The sequence below is a fragment of the Chiloscyllium punctatum genome, chromosome 26 (assembly GCF_047496795.1).
Source record: "Chiloscyllium punctatum isolate Juve2018m chromosome 26, sChiPun1.3, whole genome shotgun sequence".
NCBI classification, from domain to species: Eukaryota; Metazoa; Chordata; class Chondrichthyes; order Orectolobiformes; family Hemiscylliidae; genus Chiloscyllium; species Chiloscyllium punctatum.
In genome coordinates this window covers 55,809,045-55,836,520 of record NC_092764.1, presented here as the reverse complement: position 1 = coordinate 55,836,520, position 27,476 = coordinate 55,809,045, and the positions used below count along the sequence as shown (strand labels likewise).

Below are 27,476 nucleotides of genomic sequence, written 5' to 3'. Positions count from 1 at the left end.
TCCTTTTTCTCAGTCAATGTTTTCGTTGAATTTACATTATTCCCCAGGGAACAATGACTTTTATAAGTCAATAGGTAAACTATTCTCAATGCCTCTTGCATAGAACTTCCTCTGAAATATTTTATAAATGAGATTCCGTTTTCTATTGCTTCTCTAAGAACCAATGTTTCTGCAAAGTACTTTTAACTTTTTTTTATTTTGTTAGTTTCTGATGAAATAAGAAACCAAATGTCAATCATTTACTTAATGAGATTTATTTATAGAATACAACATATTAAATGTCTGCCTCCTCCTTATCCAATGTTTCAGTTTTCTCAAAGTTGCTTTATCTATACACCACCCCCTGTATTCTTAATCTTAGTCTTACAATTAAGTCACCATCAACAGTATTTTTTTCTAGTGCAGGCAAGTACAGTGAGGGAGGAACAGCCTTGAAAGAAAAAAGTTTTCAATCTGTAGATCTGCAGTAGAGTATTCCCCTACCAGTATACTTTACCACCAACTGAATCATGTTTAGTTTTCCAATTTGTTTTCTTCCCTACCTCTAGAACAATATATCAGAATGTGAGTACAGGAAATTCCCGGGTTACGAATGAGTTCTGGTTTTTTTCTGCTGTTCGTAAGCTGAATTTGTGTCTAAGTTGGAACAGATATGGGCAAATTGGTCTGCCCGTTCATTGCGATGAAACATTGTAGGAAAGTCGGATTTTTAAGAATAATTTTTAAAAATGAGAAGCTGGAGGTTGGTTCATAAGTCAGGCATTCATAACCTGGGGACTTCCTGTAACACTTTCAAGATTACCCCAGATCTATTCTTCTTGATGTTTAACCCTATATATTGAAAGATCCCTAAAGCCTAGTGCAAAACTTTGGTTTATAGACGCATTCTTAGAATAATTTACTAATTGAATATGATCAAAGTCATTGTGGAACAATATAAATTCAACAAAAAAAACATTAAAATCTACCTTTAATCTTATTTATAGTGATTTAAATGAATTCTGAAACATCCCTCCTTAGAAAATTACTAATATGCATCATAAACATGCCTGAGAATTTCCCTCCATGATACCAATAGAACATTGCTGAATCTGTTTACTGTTGACACCAGCATACTTTCAGCAAGACAGATCTAACTGAGATGCACTTGATGCTTTTTTCAATCAACAAACAAATTTGTTTAATTTCTACAGCTTCTACATCACTCACTTCTATAGGCAGTTTCAAAAACTACTTTTTCCTTCTCCCTGCAGAAATGCAGCTTTTATGTCAGTCGACTTACATTCTTGTGAATGTGGCCAACAATCCAAAGAGAATTTTCTGGATTACATTTGTCCCCCTATTAAGTGTCCACACTAACATCTTGATCTTCAAATTGCTCTTTGAAACTTTCTTCCCAACTCACTGGTCTTGCTTTAACCTTGGACGTTTCACTGAGAGTACTTTTTCTCTATATATTTGCCTATTTGATAAGTCTTTCTATTCCTTATCTGACATTGCTGAATGAACTCCAAATTCCTTCCAACTGTCTAATTCTCTTTATTTTGCCTCTTGATTTATTTTCTACATTAATTCAGATCTAATTAACGTACCTTTACTTTGTGGATAAGGTGTATTAACTACTCAGTCTTACAACTCTTTCCATACATCACTTTTCTGTTTATATCAATTCAGTCAATGATTTAAGCAAATAACCCCAATCACTTGCTTAATTACTTCTGGTTTCTTTGCAAACACCAAAACTTTCTAGTCGCAAGCAATTCTGCTTCTTGTTTCTTAAGATTTTTGTTATCGCTGTTCTTTTGCATAATCTAATCAGATTATGGTGTGCTAGCACCTTAATGGTTTTGTGAGCTACGATCACAAGATCTCTTTCTCCCCACTTCCCTCAAAAAGAAACAAAATAGATATGCCCATTGTGTCTCAGTCAGAGGCTGATAATTGTTTAATCTCTTCATTCACTGGATCTTTTCTGGTATAGAAATCACTTAAGCATGGTCCTTTTGGATTAATTTATTTTACCTTTCATCTACAGTAATCTTCTTCATAACTGTCAAACACATGAGTATAAGAGGTATAGGGGTGCCTCATTTCCTTTTGTAATGGCTCAAGTTCTGAAATTTTAAAATCAGTCTCCATTAACTATGATAGTAGACTCTAATAATTTGACCACCATGTTGGTGATCCACTATTACGTCACACCCTGTTGAAACTAGACGTTTTCCCTGTTTATGGCCCCAACTTTTATAGTACAGGATTTAAAGGTTATCTCTAGAATTTCTTCTCTAATGTCTGAGAGCTTTCTGAATTTTCTTGGAGAATTTGATCTTGATGAATGCCATTCTTCCTGTGTTCAAGTTTGCAGAACAAAATTAAATTCATCATTATAGACCATTCTAGAGCAAGAGCATTTGCACAGCACAGAATGTAAATTAGGATTCCTCCCACAGACCAATTGATGCATATTATACTCCCATCGCCTGACTGTCAGAAATTTAGCCAGCAGTTTGATTTCAGAGTCGATTCATGACTTTTATCTACAATCACCTTTGTCCATACCATGTATTATTGTACTGTAGAAAGACAGGACTGGGCTGCAGTATTTATAAAATGTAAGATGAAAATGTTCGTGGACATAGGTTTGCTTACTGAGCTGGAAGGTTCATTTCCAGACGTTTCGTCACCCTACTAGGTAACCTCTTCAGTGGGCCTCCAGGTGAAGCACTGTTCATGATTCCTGCTTCCTATTTATATGTTTGGGTTTCTTTGGGTTGGTGACGTCATGTCCTGTGGTGACGTCATTTTCCTGTTCTTTTTCTCAAGGGGTGGTGGACGGGATCTAACTCGATGTGTTTGTTGATACAGTTGCAGGTGGAATGCCATGCTTCTAGGAATTCTTGTGTGTGTCTCTATTTGGCTTGTCCTAGGATAAATGTGTTGTCCCAGTCGAAGTGGTGTCCTTCCTTATCTGTTAGTAAGGATACTAGTGAGAGTGGATCATGTCGTTTTGTGGCGAGTTGATGTTCATGTATCCTGGTGGCTAGTGTTCTGCCTGTTTGTCTAACGTAGAGTTTGTTTCAGTTCTTGCACGGTATCTTGTAAATGACATTAGTTTTGCTTCTTCTCTGTATAGGATCTTTCAAGTTCATTAGCTGCTGTTTTAGTGTGGTGGTGGGTTTGTGGGCTACCATGATGCAAAGGGGTCTGAGTAATTTGGCAGTCACTTCCAAGATGTCTCAGACCCCCTGGCATCATGGTAGCCCACAAACCTACCAACACACTAAAACAGCAGCTAATGAACTTGAAGGACCCTATACAGACAACAAACGAAACTAATGTCATTTACAAGATACCGTGCAGGAACTGAAACAAACACCACATTGGACAAACAGGCAGAAAACTAGCCACCAGGATGCATGAACATCAACTAGCCACAAAACGACATGACCCTCTCTCACTAGTGTCCTTTACATGCAGATAAGGAAGGACACCACTTCAACTGGACAACACATCCATCCTAGAACAAGCCAAACAGAGACACGCATGAGAATTCCTAGAAGCATGGCATTCCAACCAGAACTCTATCAACAAACTCATCGAGTTAGACCACATCTACCACCCCCTGAGAAAAAGAACAGGAAATGACATCACCAATCCAAACATATAAATAGAAAACAGGAATCATGAACAGTGCTTCATCTGAGGCCCACTGAAGACATTATCTAGTAGGGTGATGAAATGTCTGGAAATGAACCTTCCAGCTCAGCGAGCAAACCTATATCCAGAACCTCAACCTGAGGTACAAATCTTCTCAAAACTCGCTAAAATGTTTGTCTTTGTCTTTTAAATCTATAACTCTGACAAAGAAAGATCTGCAGAGAGGAGGTGTGGCATCCTCTGTACTTTTTACATTATTCAGTTTTTCACCACTTTCTTGAGAGTGATAGATATACAGCATCTTTAAGAAGGATTTTTAATTTGTGAGAAAGGCAAGGTGATTATCTGTGTAACCTTGACTTTTTTGTTTTTTAACCTGATACCATTAACACTTTGCTAACATTCTCATTTGGAAACCCAAAGTTTTGTTAAGGAAATGCAATAATGCTTATTAGTAAGTTCCAGGTCCCTTCACTTTGCAAAGACAATTTATCATGTTCCTTATCAAGTTTCATATATGCCTTTTTCTTGGAAGGCTGGCTGCTGAGCAGGTCTTCTACCTCAATAGAGACGACAACAGTGCAAATAAAGTGCTTTACTCTTGCTACCTTGCATGAAATCATCACTGTCTTTTTGTGCCCTAACCATGTTGTCATCCCTGACCTGGGATGTTAGAAGTTGCAATTTTAATTGTACACCCGAACTTTAATTTCAGATTTCACTACTGATTAAATGTAGAGGTATAACCCCTATCTAAAGTAGCAAAATTAAATAACCAATACATTCATTACTGGACTATAGCTGCTTGTAACTAGTACATTTCCCTCAAATAGATGTTTATCGTTGACTTCAACTTCTGAATTTTGTTGTGCTTTAGAAAGGTCACTGCATTAAGGCATTTTGGTTAGTATCTAAGATGTCTGTTAATTGTTTCCTGGAGATTCCTGAAATTCACTTGTCTATTATTGCTGTTCCAATTCTGTTGTAACATTCCGATCTGCCAAATGTGCTTTCATCTTCAATCTTCCTGTCTATTACTCTTGGTTTGTACTGACACCTATGCCTAATCTCCAACAATCTTGAAAGGTCACAATCCTTTGTATAACTGCAGAATACGTCATCTGCGCCATCAAGGCAAAGAGAAATGACTGCTTGCCCAGGACCTTATTTTAAAATACAGATATTTGATCCAAAAATACTTCTTTTTCTGATCACTGAACATCCGTTAATGTCAGGAACTATCTATATGTGACACTTTGCATAATCCAAAAGTTTAATTGCAAGCACTGAACTAAGTTACTACAACTACAAGCTCCTCTAACCCTCTGCTTCCAACACAATAGTTGTAACTAGTTTTCTAGTTATCTCTATCTTTTTGTCTCGCTATCCCTCTCTGACTTTCACTCTTTGGTTCTCACTTTGTCTCTCTGTCTTTATGAAAGATGGTAAAATAAGGCTATAGTCTCTCAGTCTTGCGTAATATTTATAACTGTAATCTCCAGTTGTATAATTTCCAAATAAGGAGTAGCATTCCATTTATTGTAACTTGCTTTGAAAGCTGGATTCTGACAGTCAGGCCCAAGGTTATTCCAATAATATTACTGCAGCAGATAAAAATGTTGCTGGTTCTCTGTTACTCTTTGTTCTATTTGCTATTCTAGTTCTACGCAGATTTTTTTCTTTCTTGCCTTTGCAAGACATCCTTTGTGCCACAAGTATAGCTTTGTTATGCCTGTGCACTATTTCTGAATCTCTGAGCCAGTGTCTCCGTATTTGCAGAAAAACATTGAGATGGGTGTACTTTTAGTTGGAAGAATCTTCTTGGCCTACTAACCAAGAAGCATATCATTTTTGTGAAAAGACCAAACTCAATTTTAAGAGTAACAACCATGTTAGTGATAGGCACCTTTCTTTGTACATAAATCTATTATTGTGCCTTGCAGGAGCAGATAGCCCAAACTGCAGCAATGGAGTTGTATTGTCAAAAAGCAAACCAGTGCACAACAAATATCCAGCTATAAGTTCCTCATCATCATCATCTTCGTCCTCTTCCTCGCCCTCCTCTGTAAACTATTCAGAGTCCAATTCTACAGACTCTTCCAAATCCCAGCAGCACAGTAGTACAAGTAACCAGGAAACCAGGTATGTTTATCATAACCCTAACTGCAATCAAGCCAAATCTTTGTTTTAAAAAAGAGGGATAGCAGTGTCCTTGTAAATAAAGGCAAATAGATCTCCATTTCGCTGATCACAGAATATGATGAAATGCAGTCCTTGAATGTCTTTTCATAATAAAGAGGAAATTTGCTGTATTCACTCATTAAAAATCAGGAATCTTTATACCACCATGATGTGAAATTATTTTATATAAATGGAGGAGGTTACTTTCTATTAGTAGACATTGGTTATGCATCCTTTTGATCAAATTTATTCAATGTTACTGCACGTTTGCAAATCATACTCCAGATAGTTTATTTACTTACAACCTGATATATTTGATCATTTGTGACTTTACAGGGTGGCCTCACTTAAACTTCAGTTTGCATTCTTGAACATTGAGACTTTAAGTGAAGCATAACTTCCTGTAATGTTCACATCAGTGTTGGGTTTGGGACAATTTTTGTCCAGAACAGCCAATGGAAAATTGAAATACTGTGCCATACCTGTGCAGCATTGTGCATTCCTTGCTGAAATAACTTGCAAAGTAAATTAAGGAAAGCTTTAGTGAAGCTTTAGTCTTCTCTTGTTTGCAGAGAAGACTTTAAAGAAATTTACAGTAAAAGTTCTCAACCACTGTAAGTGTACAATAAGATAAACTGGTAGAGTACACTACAGCAAGGAATTCTTATTAAAAACTCAGTTCACAGCAATTCCTCTGCTCGTCTAAGTAAAAATGGCAGAGAAGTATTTTGAAAGGTTTTAGTTCCGTATCTGAGCAAAGGCTGTTGAAATAGGAACTATGATCTTTGATCATTAATTGTAGGGTGTAGAAGCAGTGGTGCCAATTCTAGAAGCACTATCAGGGCTTCACTGATCATTCAAATAAACAAGTCATACAAAATGCAAGAGGCACATTGGTGAAGTGAGACATGATCAGGAAGTAGGGATGCTAAAAAAGGGAATGGCATATTAAATAAGGAGAGTGGACATTAGAAAAGAATAGCATTTAAAACAAAAAAATCTTTAAAATCGAAGACTTAGTGAGGACTACCTGTATAGAAAAGCTTAGAAGCTTATGGACCACTAGGAAGAATGCTGCAACATATCATCAGTGTGGTGATCATTTGTGAATTTGTAATGTTTCAGCATTCTTCTACTTTGTAACTGAATTACCAAATCAGCTGAGTCATAAGTGCAGAAGGGGAATAAAGAACATTGTGGAGTGTAGGCATGTGCTGTGATGTAAGTGCCTAGGTTATGTTCTGTTTTCAGCCTATCAGCTCTGTGTACAGTCTCTAAACCACAGCAGCATGAAAGAGATAAGTATGAAGCAAAGAAATACTTTCTTGAATTAAAAATAAAAATGCTGGAACTAATTGGGAGGTCTTGCATGAACTGTGGAGGGAGGAAACAAGATGGTATTTGAGGTCAATGATCTTTAATGCTTTGGTTGATGACCTTTTTGACAAAAAGTCAATGACCTCAAATACCAATTTGGTTTTTTGCTCCACAGATGACATAGTCATGATTATTTGCAGCATTTTGTTATTTTATCCAGATTTCCAAACTTCAACAGAGTGCCAGACCTCCTGTGTTTCTCCAGCACATTCTGCTTCTGTTTCAGATTTCCGGCAACAAGTGTTTGTTGTGTTTAGATTAGAACAATTTTATTTTTGACGTAACACTGTTCAAAATGTTATTTGTAGTGAGAAGCTCTACTTTAATCCATTTTGGAGCTGAATGAATGTGACTTTCTATTTTTGGTTATAAAAATCAGGAACATACAGATACTTGATCTAGTTTTTCCTAATATATACTTGCTGAGATTTTAAAACCTCTTTCTTCTGTGCAAAGCACAGTTCAATCCACATGTTGACTTAAAGCTACTTAACATGAAGTTATAAAGAACGAAATAAATGGATAGGTCAATGGTCATTGGAAATTCAAGCTGAATCTCATCACCTTTATGATCAAAGGAAGCTATAATTTGATTTATGAAGTTAAAATGCTTTTAATTAATTAGCACTGTGGAAATACATGTTCATCATTTACAGTGAACTATGTGCTAGGTTTTAGAAAAAACATCCATGCATTTATCAAAATACCACAGCACCCTTTTACCATTGATACCTGGAGCTAAATTGCCATAGTCTTTGTGACCCCTATGTTGGGCCAGAAAGCAAGTCCCAAGTTACTGGCAGTAGCATAGGCTTATCAGTTTTGCCACAGGTGGCCTCCTAATTGGCTGCCAGCAGGCCTACAGCCTAATTAAGTACAGTGGGTATGCTTCTGATGCTGCCAGTGCATTGAGTGCATGCAGCTCTGAAACCTCAGTAGTGCCCATAGAAAATATATGCATTACAAACACAGACAGGAAACACCATCAAGGGTAATTGAGGATGGGCAATAAATGCTGGCCTAGCTAATGCTGGCCTAGCTTACTTCCAATGAATGAATAAAATCAACCTCCCAGAATGAGGCTAGGAGAAAGTGAAGACTGAAGATGCTGCAGAGTCAGAGATGAAAAGTGGCACTGGAAAGCACAGCAGGTCAGGCAGCATTCGAGGAGCAGGAGAGTTGACATTTTGGGCATCAGCCCTTCATCAGGAATGTTGAGTGGGAAAGGGCTGAGAGAGATAAATAGGGGGAGGTATTAAACCTCGTGCAGTGGCAAGAGAAAATGTTGGGTGCAGAGGGTGGGTTGGTTGCTCCACCCTCCCCACCCACCTATCACAATTACCCCCTACCTGCATCCACCTATCGCCTACCAGCTAAATTATCCCCAGCTCACCCCCAACCCCTATTTATCTGTCAGCCCCTTCCCCATCCATAATTCTGATGAAGGACTCCTGCCTGAAACATTGATTCTCCTGCTCCTTTGATGCTGCCTGACTTGCTGTGCTTTTTCAGCGCCACACTCCAAATGAGCCTCCCTTGTAGAGGAAAGTTTTCTTAAAATAGAAATTTGGGAAGGCCCTGCTGGGCAAACTTCTTGGTTTGAGGTGTGATAATGAGGGCTGTCTGATTCACCTAAGGTTCTTCTGATAGCATATTTAGGTCCACAGCCTGTCAGTTAGGGAGAGTGCTACCACAAAACTAGTGGCCTACCTACACAGGTAATTGGAAACATTATTCTGAATAGAGCCAGTTGACTGCCCTCCTAGCATTTGCTATTGAGAAACCTCCTGGACAATGGAAAATCCCAGAGTGTTATCCTGATTTGTGCCCCCGCATGTCTGCCCCTCATTCCCTCATTTGAGTATTCCGAATGGAAAGGAGTAGCTATTTTATGTAAAGTGAGGAAAATTTAGCTCCAATAAATATCTGAAAGTCTTATGTCTGAGATTTCCCTCTTGCTAATTAGTATTCTTCAGAACTTTCAATCAGCCATTTGCCCTCCCAATCATCCAAATGAGAAAGAATCAACCGAAATTGGAGCAATACTGACTGGCTTGCTTTCATGCATGCTAGAGAACTGCAGCTAGGTTGTCTGACTGAAGACAGAAAAGGAAAAGATAAAGACCTGTACCCTTGAATGTTTTATTGGAGGATAGGAAATCTACTTATATCCATCTCAGTAATTTTGAGTCTGAACGATCCATTGAAATGGATTGGAGAATTTTACCATCTGATTTATGTTGTTGCTTGACAGCGATAGTGAAATGGAAATGGAACCAGAGCACTACACCAACGGAGTCTTGGAAAACACCTCCACTAGAATAATGAATGGCAACTATAAGCACGAAGAAATCCTGCAGACGGATGAGTCCAGCATGGGTAGGATGAGGCAGAGGGCTGGGTGTACACACTGTATGAAAGAAATGAAGAACAATTGTTGGATCTGTAGACAAATGTGTTTGCAAAGGGAAAATAAGAGGAAGAGCCTGTGCTCTGAAGAAGTAGTAAAGTGAGATTCTGTACTCAACAGTTTTCACTCTATTTTTCCCCAAAACTATGTTGCTCATTTTGATTGCCTCAGTATCTTCTTAAATACTCTGTCATTAAGTAGATTTGATCCACTCCCTCCTGAAGAACTCTGAACCCATCACCGCCAACTGCAATACATAACTGGATTTTAAATCTTCTTTTAATTGTTGGTCACAAATATATTTGCATTACCAATCCTAAATTTAAGCAACTTTTCACCCTGCCTGACTAACCCTACCTTTTTGAATCTGCTCCTGATGAAGTCCTTCTCCTTTTGTAACTGAAGAATACTTTGATTTTGAATATGTACTTGTGCTGTACATAAAGGCTTATAGTGCAATTCCCATTTTCTAGCACTTGGCCCATAGCCTTGTACTTGGCATTACAAGTGCACATCTAAATATTACTTAAATGTTATCCACCACCATTACAGCCAGTGAGCTGCAGATTCCCACCACCCTCTGAGTGAAAAGCATACGTCCTTTGCAACAGTGGTATAACTCCTGTAGTCATAAGATTTTTAACATCACAGCTGCTGAGAATAAGTGACTACACCCTGATGGAATCTAAATATAATCATCATAAAGAAGCCATTGTGTTCATCATATCTTTGCCAACTGTTTGATAGAACTGTCCCATAAGTCCCACTACCTTGTTCTTTCCTACTGCTAAGTGCATTTTCCACTTCATGTATTTATCCAATTCTCTTGAAAGTTCCTAATGATTATATCTCCATCACCTTTTTAGGTATTGCATTCTAGATCACAGCAACTTACTGAATTAGAAGTGTTCTTCCTGTTGCATACAGCACAGTGGCTCAGTGATTAGTACTGCTGCCTCACAGCACCAGGGTCCCAGGTTCGAGTCCAGCCTTGGGTGACTGTCTGTGTGGAGTTTGCACATTCTCCCCGTGTCTGCGTGGGTTTCCTCCGGGTGCTCCTGTTTCCTTGCACAGTCCAAAGATGTGCAGGTCAGGTGAATTGGCCATGCTAAATTGCCCATAGTGATAGATGCGTTAGTCAGAGGGAAGTGGGTTTGGGTGGGTTACTCTTCGGAGGGTTGGTGTGGACTGGTTGGGCCGAAGGGCCTGTTTCCGTGCTGTAGGGAATCTAATCTAAAAATCTAATCCTCTGTCAAATTCCTTCTTACACCTTCTCTATTCTAAAGAGAACAACCACAAAGTGTCCAGTCTCTAGGCATAATTGAAGTCCCTAAACACCCTATCTCTACCTAGCACTCACTCTCTCTCCAACACCCAACCCTCCCCCCCCCCCCCCCCCCCCCCCCCACACCGAGACCAATCAAATTATTTTGTAATGTTAGAGATTTCTAGCCAGTGATGCTTCAGATTTCTGTTTTTCTAAACAAAAGTGCTCCAATCTGATCTTTCATAATAAATGTAATTTTTTATTTCTATATCATTTTAGGACCTCTTTTTGCATCCTTTCCAGTGCACTTTTTAAAAATAGAGGCAAGAACTATCAAAGCTCTAAATGGAATCTAACCAAGGTTCAATACAGGTTCAACAGAATCACTTTTTTTTTTATGCATTCCTTTTAGAAAAGAAAGGTATTGTTTTGTGTCCCTTCATATGACTGGTACTAAAGTGAATCATCACTTTTGTGGCCACTTCTGTACTCTATTCATCTGTGCATTTGCCCTTTTCACTATTTTATGCCCTCAATATGTTACTATGCTCCTAATTGTTTCCTACTGTAGTAATTGGAACCATGTGGACCTTGTTGACTACAAGGTCCTTGATTGACCTGGGTTAACAGCCCCAATTTGGAAGCCATGTCCGACCAATATAAACAGGGGATTTAGAATCTCAATTCAGGGGATTGACCTGTGCACTGTGCACAAGTAAATAAAGGGTCACTTGGTGATGGGATACCAGCCTCTTTGCAGCTATATCAGTGGCGGTGGGAGAAAACAATACATGCCTGAAAAACATCCACTCACAACAGTTATGGTGTTGGGGTAAGCACTAGCATCATCTTTTTATTTGGAAAGCTTGACTCATTTGATCCTGCCGTCGAAGACTGGGCACAGTATGTCGAAAGAATGCGATTTTATTTTGGGCTAATGACATTGGGGCAGATGAAAAGCAACAAGTAATCCTTCTGACTACTTGCAGTCCTGCGGCATTTTCGGTTATAAGGGGCTTAACTTTCCCAGAGATACTTGACACCAAAACCTTCCAAGAGTTGTCTGAGTTGGTTAAGGAAAATTATGACTCCAAAGCTACACTAATCCTGAAATGCTATCAGTTTTATTTGGCTGTTAGAGAACCAGAGGAATCCGTATCGGGAGTTTTGACCAGCTTAAGACGACTGGCAGAGGCATCCGATTTTGGGTTTATCCTGAATGAGATGCTGAGAAATGGTTTGGTATGTGGAAGTAATGATGTAACCATGCAGAAGCACCTACTAGCTGGACTTCAAACAGGTACTAAACTGATTTTGTCATTAGAAAATGTGGCAAGTGGAGTATGGGAACATCAGGGCATCTCTATGAAAGTGGACCCCGAAACCTGTCCAAATGAGCTTGGGGAACACCACTTGCATGCAGAACCGCATGCAGGGCATATCCTGAGCAGAGAGCCCCTAGGACAGCTCATAACAAAGCCCAGTCTCGGCCAAGTTCTTCAGGAACTGAGCCAACAAGCCATTCGGCAGTGGATCCTTATTCTCAGTGTGTACAAGTACAAGCCAGAAAATCCAGGAAGCCAAATGCAAATGCCGATGCCCTTGGCTGCCTCCCAGTGGCAGATACCCTTCCGGTGGTGCCTCCCCCAGAAGAGTCTGTTCTGGTTTTAAATTTCCTCGACACCCTTCCAGTCACCACTGACAATATCCAAATATGGATGCAAAAAGATCCTGTCCCTAGCAAAACGAAAACAGCTGGTGATAATGGGGGAGACAGATAGGCCATCGCAGGCAGAACTGAAAACTCTCTGGACCCAGCAAGACCAGATCACTGTAGAGGATGGCATATTACTTTGGGGAGCAAGAGTGGTTGTCTCGAGTAAAGGTCCGTGCCAGATACTGTCCAAACTCCTCCAAGATCATCCAGGGATTTCCAAGATGAAGATGCTAGCAAGAAGCTATATCTGTTGGCCGGGGTTGGATGCTGACATAACTGCATTGGTGGGGCAGTGCCTGGAGTGTCATCAAGAACAAAAATTTCCACCAGCAGTGACCTCTCATTCATGGGAATGGCTGGGTAAACCCTGGACCCGGTTACATGGCAACTATGCCAGCCCTTTCATGGGCTCAATGTTTCTGGTCATTGTGGATGCCCATTCAAAGTGGTTCAATGAGCATAAAGTCCTTGTGGCAAACTCTGGGAAGACAGTTGAGAAGCTATGAACATCATTTGCGATACACTGATTCTGGGAAGTATTGGTCATTGACGATGGGATGTCTTTTACCAGCAGGGAATTTGGGTGTTTCCTGAAGTCAAAAGCCATTTGGTACAAAAGGACAGCTCCATGCTATCGTCCAGTGGTCTGGTGGAAAGAGCAGTCCAAACATTGAAGATTGGCTTGAAGAAGCAGCCTGCAACGTCGCTTGATACCAAATTGTCCTGGTTCCAGGTTGATTACAACAGGGATGGCTCCAAAAGAGTTGCTGATAGGGAGAAGACTCCACACCAGGTTAAACCTGATATTCCCGGGGGTGGGGGGGGGGTTGTGAAATGGCAGCAGGGATGCCAATGCCAGCCACAAGTTATCTCCTCGCAAGAGAAACAATTTAATTTGGAGGACAATGTTTGGTGTCTGAACCATGGCATTGGACCTGAATGAGTCCAAAGGAAGGTGGTCGCTAAATCAGGTGCTGTGACTTACTAACCTCAGGTGGGTGAGGTGGTGCTGAACAAGTGTGTGGATCACCTGAAAGCTGTTAATTTGCAAACAGGGCAGGAGCAAAACACACCTGGCCACTCAACATCCAGAAGGCCTTTGAGAAGCTGTAGGTTCTCCCACTCGTCTAGTGTCAAGGATCAAGATGGATGCATTCTTGATACTGTTGCTACTGCAAGAAGGGGAAACCTTCCAGAGAAGCTCCGGATGCAAGAGACTGGCTACGGTCCAGTACACGCTGCCTGTGTCAGAGTCGAATCAGACCTGGGATGAAAACGTCACAGAAAAAAAACAAGAGAAAGACTAGGCCTACATCCCTGGACTTGGTGGGAAGGGATGTAGTGATTGGAACCAGGTCGACTTTCTTGATTGAGGTCCTTGATTTGGGTTGTTAACCCAAGCCAATCAGGAAGCTCTGGCCGACCAAAATAAACTGGGACTAAAGCGGTTCTGGGGAGTCATTCAGTATGCAGGGTGACCGAAGGCTGATGACTGTCCTGCAGGAAGGCTAGCCAAAGACGGTCTGGTCAGTATGTGGTTTGGCCAAGTGTCAGGTATTGTTTTTGGCTATATTATGATTTGTAGCTTGCTTTCCTTTGTGCCTGGGTGCAGGTAAAGTGTTTGGAATTGTATACAGAGGAACCTCAATTATCCAAAGCACACGGGTGGGGAGTATTTCGTTCAGTTAATTGAATTTTGGATTATCGAATGCCAGATAACATGGTTTAGCCAAGCATCGGGATCTTGCAGGATAATGTGAAATTAGGATAATCGAATGCCGGATAATTGAGGTTCCTCTGTATTGTGGGCTTCAGCCTGCTGTAAACTTTGTCTTTGGGGGCTGAGATGGACTTTTTTTTCTGGGTTTCTGTCATTGTGGTACCTTTTAAGAGGACAGTGACTTGTGTGAATATCCTGCATGTGTTTTATGTAGTGATTGTCTTGTGAAATTTCGGGCACCTTACCATGGTGTCCCTATTTCTCTTGTGCATTGTTATTATTGTATTTTGTGAAACTACGAATAAAATAAATAAGTATATAAACAGGGAATTTAGAATCTCCTCCGTTCAAGGGACTGACTGGCCAGCCAGCTTGTTGTTGTTATTTTTTTGAGGACTGATTTCTTGGCTGGCTACATGGTCAGTGCACACTCTTCCATTTTAGTTCTGATTAGGAAACAGCTGTGGTTTCTTACTTCACCGGCTGGTTGTAGTCTGTGTGTTACTCTTTTGTTTTATTTTGAGTAAAGGACTATACTGATTGTGTGGCAAGGCTCAGCCCTTGCACTCTGGCTTTTAGTGTCTGCACTTTCTTCTTTGCATGTGTTTTCACTTTTTGGTGTTTTGGATTGAGCCTCTGTGAGTCAACTAAACCTTTCCAGACGAACTGTTCCTCTGTGCATAGGCCTGGGCCTCTGTGAGTGGACTGGGCCTCTGTAAAGACTGGAATGGACTATACCTTCAGGAGTGGACTGAGCCTGTACCTTTACAATGAACTGTTCCTGTGAGTGGGCCTGATCTTCTGTGGATGGACCAGGCTTCTGTGGAGACTGAACACCTGTGTGTGTGCTGTGCATTTGCTGCTTTCAGGAGTGGATTCTGCAAATTGGAGTGGATTCTGCCTGCGGGTGTGGCCTCTGCCTGGGTGCTGGGAATCTCTATTGTGAGGATTTTATAAATTCTGTTACTCTCTGTGGGTCTTATAATTGATTGTGTTAAGGGTTTTTGTGTGTGTAGTTGCAGGTTAGAAGGTTGGCTGGAGATGGTGAGCTGCTTTGGGCTCGATAGCCCTCGGCCAGCCCATAGTGATGGAAGGCAGGCTACGTGCCAGTTAGTGTGCAGGGTGGCCCGAACTGAAGTGGGCTAGTCAGTAGGTGGGGCAGCCAGGAGCTGGAAAGTCGATACTGACCATAGGGAACGCAGTTTGGAGTGGGGAGGATCTGTTGGTGTGCAGGGTGGCTGGGTCCAGGCAGCTGACCGTGTGCTCTTAGGAAAGCTAGCCAGGGGAGGGGCAGCCAGTACACGAGCTAGCTGGGGCCGGAGGGTCAATAACCGGCTTGGATGAAAGCCTGTCAGTACATGGGGTGGATGGAGCCAAGTAACTGACAGCGTGCTCACGGAAAGCCCATATAGGGCAGTCGGTACGTGGACAGGCTAAGCCAGGCAGCCGATGGCAGCTCGTAGGAAGGCCAACCGGGGGAGGACCAGTCAGTATGCAGTCTGGGAGCCAGACAGCTGAAGTGGCCAGGTGCTGAAAGGCCAACAGCCCGCCTGCAAGAATGCATGTCAAGGGTGTTTTGGTTAGTACGTGGGATGACTGGGAGCCGGGAGGCCGATGACCAGGCCAAAGGAAAGTGGGCCTGGGAGAATCAGTCAGTAGGCAGGGCAGCCGGAGACAGGAAGTCCAACAGCCTGCTCGTAGGAAAGTGGCCCAGGATGGTCTGGTCAGAACACTGGGTGACTGGAAGCTGGGTGGTTGACTATATCAGCCCGGAAAAAAGCGGGCCTGGTGAGGTTCTGTCAGTATGCAGGTTGGTTGAAGATTGTCCTGCAGGAAGGCTAGCCAAGGACTGTCTGATCAGTACATAGTGTGGACCGATGTCAGATGTGTAGGGTACATGGGGACAGGAGAGTGACTGAGGGAGTTGAGTTATGTAATCAGTGTTTTTTATTGTTGAATGTTGTTTTTGGTTATACTGTGTTTATAGACTGTTTTCCTTTTGTGCCTGGGTGCAAGCGATGTGTAAAGTGTTTGCAGTTGTATATTGTGGGCTGCAGCCTGCGTAAACTGTGTCCTTAGGGGCTGCAAGGACTTTTATTTTTGGATTTCTGTCATTGTGGTCCTTTTTAAGAGGACAGTGACTTGTGTGAAAATTCTGAATATGTTTTATGTCGTGTCGTTTGAGAGATTTCGGACTCTTTATGGTTGTATCCCAATTTCTCTTGTATATTGTTATTGTTGATTTGTATTTTGTGTAACTATCTGAATAAAAGAAATATATACATGGAGAATTTAGTATCTCATCAGTTCAAGGGACTTCAAGCTGGCTGGCTGTTATTCTTTTTTGAGAACTGATTTCTTAGGTGGCTACATGGTCAGTGTATACTGTTCCATTTTAGTTCTTATTAGGGAATTGCTTTTTTTTAACATCAGTGGCTGGTTGCTGCCTTTGTGTTATATTTTGAGAAAAGGACTGTGCTGATTTTACGGCAGGGTTTAGCCCTTGCACTGTTTCTACTTTTGTCTGTACTTTCTGTTTTGCATGTGTTTTCACTTTTTTTAAAAAGAGAGAAAAATGTATAAATGGGGGAGTTGGAATCTCCTAAGTTCAGTGGAGTGACTGCAAGCTGGCTGGCCGTAGCAAGTGTACTGTGTACAAATAAAGGATGACTTGGTGACGGGATACCAGCCTCTGCGTAGTTATTTCATCTACTCATCCAAATTTAGTGTCATCTGTGAACTTTGTAATCCTGTATATCCAAGTCCAGACATAAATGTATGTCAAAAAGATTAGTAGTCCTAATATTGACCACTGGGGATACTGCTGTATTTACTGACTACTTGTCCATTCTTATGAACTATTCTCTGGCAAATTCCGCATATGCGAGGAAGGTTGCAATCAGCCTTATTTCGTTCAACAATTCTGTTTTGTCTGGACAAGGTGACTTTTTGAGTACTTCCAACCTTTCAAATGGTGTATCTTTATTTCTTTCCCCTATTCAGTATTGTTACTATATCCTTTGGGCCATTGACAAGTACTATTCTGTACTGAATTCAGATTAAAAAGTACCTCAGACTTGTCCTCTCCCTCCCAAATCTCAAATGGCTTACTTTCATGTTCATTCACAGTGCCTTCAATTTTCCTCCTTATGGAACAGATCTTGCATGTCATCTCCAGTGTCAATAAAGAACCTTTTTTTATCCATTTTCTGTTCAGATTCAAGACCATTGATAATGCAGTCTTACAGTCGTATAAACTCCAAAACCCACTTCAGTAATGTCACTGTTTTGTTTTTTGACTATCATTTTGCTATTTTTATTTTTAGCAGACCTTTAGATTTATGTTGGGTCCTAATCTAATCACTGATACTCCCTTTTTCTGTTTTGTCCCCTTAATTTTTTTTTTCAAGTATTCAGTTTTGTTCTCTATCACGAACCTTACATTTGTTACAAACCTCTCATTGTTTCTGTTTACTCCATATTTAATCATCCAGGGGATTAAAGTATTTGGGACTCTGTTTTTCCCTCTCGGGGATGTATTTACTTCGCACCTGATGCATCTTCTTTTTGAAGGTTTCCCATTGTTCAGTTAGTGTTTTGCCTACCAGTGTTTGATTCTAATCCTCATGGGTCTAAGCTCTTGTCAACACTCTGAACTTCGCCCCTCAAGTGTTTTTCTGCTTTTCTTTTTGTCCTTCTCCCTCACCTGAAGGATCTACCTTTTGTCTTTTCTGTCTATCCCATCTGAAACTTTTCTAACCTGTCCAAAGTGCTTGAGTTTGTCTTCACTTCCCAAATCCAGGCCCTTTAATTCGCTCCACCTTTGGATTTCTCCATTTGAATTTCAATCCTTGTACATGATGAAACAGACCCTCTTAGACTGTGACCATGATAGATGATCTGTCGTCCTCCTCCTCGACTTTTCTGCAGCCTTGACAGAACTGACCGCATGCATCAGTCTTTTGCTTAATCCAGCTTGGTTTGACTGTCTTCACCTTGTTCACTTTTTTCCAGTCATGGTCAATGATTCAACTGGAGTAGATTCTCTGCACTTTTATTAGTTAGAACATTTCCTATGAATCTGTCCCCAGATCCCTTCAACCTCTCATCTATAACTATCCTTTGATGACAACATGAACACACACAACTTTTGGTTCCATATGCTGATGAACTAGTTCTACATCATCTCCATATCTCTTACCCTGTTGCTTATCTAACATTAAGTACTCGTAGGATAGAAATTAACTCCATCTAAATATTGGAAAAGCAAAGCCAGTTGACATATTTCTCACCACAAGTTCTGTTCTCTAAACATCAGCTCCACCTCTCCCTTTGGGAACTGAGAAATTGAACTAGACCTTTGATGCTATTGTTGACAGCAGGATGACATTCAGATCTTACATTTGCATTGCCAACACTGCTCTACTTTGAGCTCTATAATATTGTCCAACTCTGTCAATCTGATACTGAAGCACTCATCCATACATTTTTACCTCTCAACTTGGCTGTTCCAATGCTCTTCATCTTCAACCCAACCTTTTCATCTTCAACCCAACAGAACTTTGTCCTAAACTCCGCTTGTCATTTACCACTTGCCCCAAGTCCATTATTGCTCCACTGCTCACTGGCTTGGATTTATTCCCTAGCGAATAATACCTCAATTATAAAATTCTTGTCCCTCTTTTCAAATCCCTTTGTGGTCTTTCTCTCCCTATCTCTATCACCTCTTACATTTCTACAAGCCTTTGGAAGTGCTGTTTCTTCAATATTGTCCTCTTGTGCATCTCTGGTTTTAATAATGTAGCCAGAAATATAACACATTTTGTACACTTTTCACTACTCCTGTACCCCTGCACTTGTGCATACATGACAATAAAACCTAAATCCAAAATCTGTTGGGTTCTCTTTATGCCAAATCTGTTTATTACCGCTAATCTTTGTACCATGTGCCAACTTCCATGCCTTCAAATCAGCGCCTTTTCTTTTACTATGCTGCATGTCATGTGTACTCCAAACCTGTGCTTCACATCTACACACTGTTTGATCCCAAGAGAAGGAAAATAATCACCCAGGCTGGGTTCCCCTACCCAGAAGATAGAATTTCAAGTTTGAGTGAGGGAAAAGAGCTTGACTCTCTTTTTGGAAGAATATCTAGGACTGGCTCACCACAAACCCTATTACAAAGAAGGAACTCTAGAACCAGTAGAAGTAAGAGTACCTTTACACTATATCTTGCTTTGCCTTATTGACCTGACTGAGTTCTTCCCTCATTTCTCCAGCACACTCTCCACTTATTTCCATTGTCTTTTAACATTACACGTCCTGACCATTCCACTTGGTCTTGATGTTAAGGGGTTTGGTTATATTGTAAAATTTGAAAAGACCAAAGTATGAATTTTAAATGAAGACAAATATTGTGGTTTGTGGATAACCCCAAAATGCTGATGAACTAGTTCTACCTCATCTCCATATCTCTTACCCTGTTGCTTATCTAACATTAAGTACTCGTAGGATAGAAATTAACTCTGGCTAAATATTGGAAAACCAACGCCCATTGACATATTTCTCACCACAAGAAAAGGGAATAGACAGGTGAAGTGAATAGATTCCGTCTGCTAAGTTTTTGCCTATGTGGGAAAATGTGAGGTTGTGCACTTTGACAGGAAGAATATTATTTAAATGGGGAAAGACTTCAGAAAGCTACAGCATAGACATATTTGGGAGTCCTCATGTATAAATCACAGAAAGCGAACATGTTCAAGTTATAGGGAAGGCAAATGGAATGTTGGCCTTTATTCCTAAGGGAATGGAGTATAAACACAGAAGTCTTACTAGAATTGTACAAGGTACTAGTTAGACCACACCCAAAATATGAACAGTTTTGGTTGCCTTGCCAAAGGAAAGATGTACCGGCATCGGAAACAGTCCAGGGAAGAACCACTATGTTGATCTTGGGTACGGAAGGACTGTCTCATGAGGAGGGATTGAATAGATTAGGGCCTGTAGTCATTGAAGTTTAGAAAAACGAGATGACCTTTTGAAATGTGTAAGATTTCTAGGGTACTTGGCTGGATAAATTAAGAGACAGGTTATTTTCCCTTGTAGGAGAGTCTGGGACCAGAGGATATAATCTTAGAGTAAGGAGACATCTATTTAGAACAGATGAGGAGGAATTTCTTGTGAGGGTAGTGAAGCTGTGGAATTCTTTACTATAGAGAGCTGTGGCAATCTGTTGTTAAATTTACCTTCGCTTTCAATATGCCTTTAATCAATAAGGGAATTGAGAATTTGGGGAAAGGCAAGAAAGTGGAGCTGTGAATTCACTGAATGGTGGAGTTGATGCAATGGGTGGCATGGTCTACTTCAGCTCCCATGTCTTATGGTTTTGCATGTATGTCCAAATAATCCCTGTGCACTAACTCCACTTACGACTGTGCTTTGTATTGACTCTCCATGTGCACAGCCAGGCAGGATAGACTTAGTTTATTTCCACGTAAAACAAAATAAGATAGCATTGATCGCTCTGATGTCTTTCTTTGTGATACTATTTCTCTATACAATTTCCCTACTATACATTCTAGTTCCTACCTCATGTCAAATTCCCACTCCCACTGAACCAAGTAATTTTTGCTCAGTCTTAACTGCGTCGGTCCTCAATCCGACCACGTTGCACGATCTCTCGCAGTTCCAAGCATGTTCCTTAGCTCATTTCAGCTTCCTGTTTAATCCCCTCTAAATTACCCCACATTCATTATAGACTGTGATTCCACACAAATACATGGGCCCAGATTTTAAGGCTGCTAATAAAATGACTATACTGATCACTGAACTTCAGTAAACTGCATAAAAGTCAAATGGCCTCAGATGTGGATTACACCTTCAGCAAAATGGGGTCTGGGTCTAACACCAAGTTATGATGACTTCTGGGCATCCAGCAATAGTACTATCCTCAGCAAGGCAAGCAGCCATTATTTTTGCAAAACACTAGCCAGGAAAATGCACTGATTACCTTAAACCCAATCATAACTATGATCTATGTAAATTTAGAGGTTAACACTCATAAACATTTCTTTAAAAAAATAAATATTTTGATAAAAAGATGTGTAATTTTTAATTATGGAGAAAGTTGATATTCCATAAACATAAAATTAGTTTCTCTTCACTGGGCCAGAGATGCTTTACAGCAATAATTATGAACAAAGGGTGTCAGTGAAAACTCCATTTGCAGTTCATTCAACAAGATGTATCCCCTCTAAATTGCCCCACATTCATTATAGACTGTGATTCCACACAAATACATGGGGCCAGAAACTAAAATCAGAAAGGAATGGTTGAGCTCAACCAGTGCAGTGACTCCTGATTGTTTCTGCACTCGTTGAGCTCAACAGCACATACTCCAGAGTAGCATAGAATCACTGAAGCACCTTCTGGATTTCAGCCTTTTTCCTGTGTATGTGCAGACTCTAGAATGAGCTATCAGAAGAGTATTGATGTCTAATGCTAACAGTTTTACAATGATCAGTAAATGTGGACCATCTTTGTTATCCAATTCCTGCCCAGTCACATCATTTTCACTCACCTGCCCTGAATCCAACCGTCACCCGTTAATTCTAACTATTCCACTTCAAACTCAGTTTTCTTCAATGCACCTTAAATTGTACAATGCGTCATCAATAGTATGTTGTCTATTAATCATCATTGCATCCTTAAGTTATTCCTTCTCCTGTGTCACTTCCAGTAATTTAATTTCAAGTCGTATTCTTTTGATGCTCAACAGCAACAGGCAAAGGATTTTGGAAGTGTAGTTTGGCCCCATCCTCTGAGCTGCATTTTCTGATACTGCATGTTTTTTTTCCTCTCTCATCAAGGAGTATTTAAGCTTCTCCTTGTATTTGATGTGTTGTTTCCAAATGTTTGACACTTCTGCAATCTTCTATAACTCTATGCTCCATGTCCACCCCCCTTTCCAACCTGACTACTAACCAGCAAATAGTACTCAAATCCTCTCTGCTTTCAGTGGCACCTAAGTTTTCAAAGTGCTGTGAGCATTTACAATTTATGCTGACTCAATCATAACCATTGATAATGTTTTAAACTGGGTCTTTAATAGTTGTAGAATGAATAATGAATTTAAATTGCAGAACATATTTAATTTTCCCTCTGGCATAGAACTAGTATAATCTCTTTTCTAACCTGTTATGCACTGTGACTACTTTAGGCAATTTTTCTTCCAAAGTTTGCATAGAGTCTACAGAGCTCCAGCCTGATAAGAGTTTGCATACATTTAAAAAGGTATTTCTACCTTCACTAACCTTTTTCAATCTAGCTCCACTAATTTATTTTATGCATTTCTAAGACCAGAAAAAGACATGCTGAAGAGTCAGAAAGTCCCTATAGCAGGCCATTTGGCCCATCAAGTAAACACTGAACCTCTGAGGAGCATCCCACCCAGACTGCCCCCATCTCTGTAACCCTGCATTTCCCATGGCTAATCCACTTAGCTTGCACATCCCTGGACACTATGGGCAATTTAACATAGCCACTCCACCTAACCTGCACATCTTTGGACTGTGGGAGGAAACCAGAGAACCCGGAGAAAACTAAATATATATTTATACGCAAACTTCACACAGACAGTTGCCCAAGGGTGGAATTGAACTCAGGTTCCTGGTGCTGTGAGGCAGCAGTGCTAACCGCTGAGCCATCATGACACCCAAAGTGTAGTGATAAAAAATACAAATAGAGCACAATATGTTCCAGGAATAGGTCCTAAACTCTAACTTACTGTGGCAATAGCCACAAATAATCCACTGATACTAGAAGACTTGCACATTGAATATCTGACCAATAAACATTGCTGTCACGTTGTAGCTAATCTCTGACAATATGGAGTACGAATGAGTATTGCATGTGTATCAGTATTTCATCAGATTGTTTACTTGACATTCATTTATTGAACTCTGTAGAACGATATTTTAGTTAAAATACAGTAGTTGACTTGAATGAAATCCCCAAAGTTTGGGGAAAAAAAACTAGATTTCATTTGTGTCATCATAGTGATCAACTTTGGCAATTCTTTGATACTCTTGTATAATTTATTTCTTTGATTATAGAGGACAGTTGCCCTCAGCGCCAGCTCTGCGGAGGTAATCAAGCTGCAACAGAACGCATGATCCAATTTGGGCGAGAGTTGCAAGCCTTGAGTGAACAGCTTTGCCGTGAATATGGAAAGAATACTACACACAAGAAAATGTTACAGGTATTGCATATGCTTTTATTTACTTTGGAAGTTATACCAGAGGGCCCCATTGTAAACCCTCTGACTGTTAAAATAAAAGGACATAAATACGACCTGGATTAGGAGGGTCAGTCTCGAGAGCCTGCCCCACCATACTACAAGATCAAGGTTGATCTACCCTAGTAGAAAGTGAGGACTGTAGATGCTGGAGATCAGAGTCAAGAATGTGGTGCTGGAAAAGCACAGCAGATCAGGAAGCATCCGAGGAGCAGGAGATTCGAAGTTTTGGGCATGAGCCCTTCATCAGGAAAAGGATCCTAGGCCTGAACTCCTTTTTGTGTCAGCTCCTCACAGCCCTCAAATTTTCACTATTTCAAAATATATCTAGCTCCACTTCAAATATCTAGCCTCCTTGACTGGGATGGAGAATTCCAGACATTCACTGTCTTATAGAGAAGAAATTATTTTCTATCTCTGTTTTAAATAAATGTTCCTATTATTCTATAACTGTGTCCCTAATTAGAGATACCCTGATGAGTGGAAACATCTCAACATTTATCTAAAAGAAAGTGAGAACTGCAGATGCTCAAAAGTTAGTTGCAAAGTGTGGCGTGGGAAAAGTGTAGCAGGTTGGGCAGCATCTGAGGAGCAGGAGAGTCGATGTTTCAGGCTTAAGCCCATCATCAGGAGTGGAAGTTAATTTTGATGAAGGGCTTAAGCCTGAAACATCAACTCGGCTGCTGCCTGACCTGCTGTGTTTCTCCAACGCCACACTTTTCAACTGAACGTTTATCTGGTCAAGCAGGAATCTTGTGTTTGAGTAAGATCACTCTTCATTGTCCATACTCTAATGAATAAGGCCTAACCTGATTAGCTGTTCTTGATGAGGCAGCACCTTGATTCCAGGAATCAGCATAGTGAGTCTCTTTTGATCTGCCTCCAATGCCAGGTATTCTTCTTAAAATTCAGAGACAAAACTCTACATAACATAATAGGCCTGAAATGCCATAATCATCTCTACTGTTGTAACAAGACTTTGTAGTACTTTGAAATACTTTGCACTTTCCATCTTTTACAAGACACCAAAGTTTAAAACACTGCTGATTGCAAACACTGCTGATGAGGGGTCAGCGAGATAGAAGCTGGATTTTCAGTGACAACAAGACATAGGCCGGTTTTGAGATGGGTTGGGGTAGATTTACATTGAGAACAAAGATGAGGGAGGCCTGCAATAGGAGAGGTAACCACCTTATCTCTTGCCAGATTGTGAGGGAAAGACTGGCAGAGAATTGGGAGCCTGGAGGAGAGTAAGACAAAAAATAAGGCAGCTAGGATAAAATAAACTTTATTAATTCTGTGTTACGGACTACTTTATTTTATACTCAGGCAGCACCATCCTTAACCAGTATTTACTTCCCATCACTTGAGAGTTTGCTTGCTTGCTTCTGTTTGTGCCACCTAGAGGTGGCATTCATAACAAACTCAGCCATTTTGCCACAGGACTTGAAAGAGGGTTGCATTTAAATATTACTTAAATTGCATTCACACACACTCTGGCAAAAGTATTTGATTAAGTGATTAAAATGTTAAAGAGCTAGACTTTACAATATTTGGAAGAAAAATTCAAATAGTAAGCCTTTTTGTTAGCATGCCTCTGGACCTGATTAAACATCTCATTGTATTAATAGATTGCTTGTTGAGAACCAGGTAGGATGTTGTCTGGCAAAAAACCTTCTTTCCTGGTTCTGAATGTCAGAGATAAGAGAAAGGCCAAAAATGCTCACTGGCAAACAAGCTTTTTGGCTTGACAAACTACAATGGCGAGTTACTGTAAAATTTGTTTGTTTAAAATGCAGAATGATTATTTTATTTAAATCATGTAAGACAAGTCACTAATGGTGGAATATTTAAATGTTAACGTTGTTTTCTTTCACAAAGATAAGTTACACAGCTGAACTAAATGAGTATAATTGTAACTATTACTCAATATGTTCAGTCGCTGTAATATTAAAGCAGGTTAGCTATTTATCATAGAGTCATAAAGATAAACAGCATGGAAACAGACCCTTCAGTCCATCAAATCCATGCCAACCAGATATCCCAACCCAATCTAGTCCCACCTGCCAGCACCCAGCTCATGTCCCTCCAAATCTTTCCTGTTCATATACCCATCCAGATGCCTTTCAAATGTTGCAATTGTACCAGCCTCCACCACTTTCTCTGGCAGCTCATTCCACACACATACCACCCTCTGCATGAATGAGTTGCCCCTTAGGTCTCTTTTATATCTTTCCCCTCTCACCCTAATCCTGTGCCCTCTCATTCTGGATTCCCCCACCCCAGGGAAAAGAATTTGTCTATTTATCCTATCCATGCCCCTCATGATTTTGTAAACCTCTGTAAGGTTACCCCTCAGCCTCTGACATTCAAATCCTCCAACCCTGGCAACATCCTTGAAAATCTTTTCAAGGAAGGAGACCAGAATTGCACGCAATATTCCAGAAGTGCCCTAACCAATGTCCTGTACAGCCGCAACATGACCTCCCAACTCCTGTATTCAATACTCTGACCAATAAAGGAAAGCATAACAAACACCTCCTTCACTATCCTATCTACCTGCGACTCCACTTTCAAGAAGCTATGAACCTGCACTCCAAGGTCTCTTTGTTCAGCAACACTCCCTTGGACCTTACCATTAAGTGCTAAGATGACTTTCCCAAAGTGCAGCACTTTACATTTATCTAAATTAAACTCCATCTGCCACTTCTCAGCCCATTGGCCCCACCTGATCAAGATCCCGTTGTAATCCAAAGTAACCTTCTTCACTGTCCACTACACCTCCAATTTTGGTGTCATCTGCAAACTTACTGTACCACTTATGCTCACATCCAAACCATTTATATAAATGACGAAAACTAGTGGACCCAGCACCGATCCTTGCGGCACTCCACTGGTCACAGGCCTCCAGTATGAAAAACAACCCTCCACCACCACCCTTTTGTTCTATCTTTGAGCCAGTTCTGTATCCAAATGGCTAGTTCTCCCTCTATTCCATGAGATCTAACCTTGCCAACCAGTCTCCTGTTATCATAATAAGAAATAGGAACCGGAATACATCATTCAGCCCCTTGAGCCTGCTCCACCATTCAATAGGAGCATAGCTGATCCAACGTTCCTCATTCCTGAAGAAAGGCTCATGCCCGAAACGTCGATTCTCCTGCTCCTTGGATGCTGCCTGACCTGCTGCGCTTTTCCAGCAACACATTTTCCGCTCTGATCTCTAGCATCTGCAGTCTTCACTTTCTCCTCCAACATTCCTCATGTCCACTTTCCTTAAGAGTTATCCCACTAACCCTTGATTCTTCTCGTGATCAAAACTCTATTTCAGCCTCAAACATAAACATGGTTTCTGTGGCAAGGAGTTCCAAATACTCAATCTTCAGCACAGCAATTCCTCAGTCTTCAACTGGTACCCCTTTGAGATTATGCCCTTTGGTCCTAGACCGTTACATGATGGGAAACGTTCTCTCAGTATTCACCCTATCAAGCCCCTTAAGAATCTCATGTTTCAGTGGGATCACCACCTCTCATTCTTCTAAACTCCAGTAAGTGGAGTGCATGAGTGTTCAGCCTTTGCTCAGAAAACAATCCCTCCATCCTCTCGGATCATCTTAGTCAACGTTTGCTGACTGTCTCCCATGAAATAATATTTCCTTAAATAACAGGACCAAACCTGCTCACAGTACTCCAGAATATGGCCTCCCCAGCATTGCATACCAGTTACAGTGAGAGTCCCCTACACTCATACTCTCAACAGTCTTGAAAGGAGGGCCAACAAAGCCTTCCCAATTATTTGTATCTTGGCCTTGCATTTTAAGTTGTGTTATCATACACATCTCTCCAGCCTTT

At 40.7% G+C, this 27,476-nt stretch overlaps 1 protein-coding gene across 2 annotated transcripts in view; it reads left to right on the top strand.

The window, feature by feature from the left end:
• The window catches only part of ranbp10 (RAN binding protein 10), a 148,610-nt gene that overhangs the window by 110,320 nt on the left and 10,814 nt on the right, over positions 1-27,476 (top strand). For both annotated transcript variants that reach the window (XM_072547451.1, XM_072547450.1), the window contains exons 10-12: positions 5,601-5,799; positions 9,470-9,594; positions 23,443-23,588. In XM_072547451.1, the coding sequence (XP_072403552.1) occupies positions 5,601-5,799; positions 9,470-9,594; positions 23,443-23,588 (470 nt within the window). The remainder of the gene's footprint in view (positions 1-5,600; positions 5,800-9,469; positions 9,595-23,442; positions 23,589-27,476) is intronic.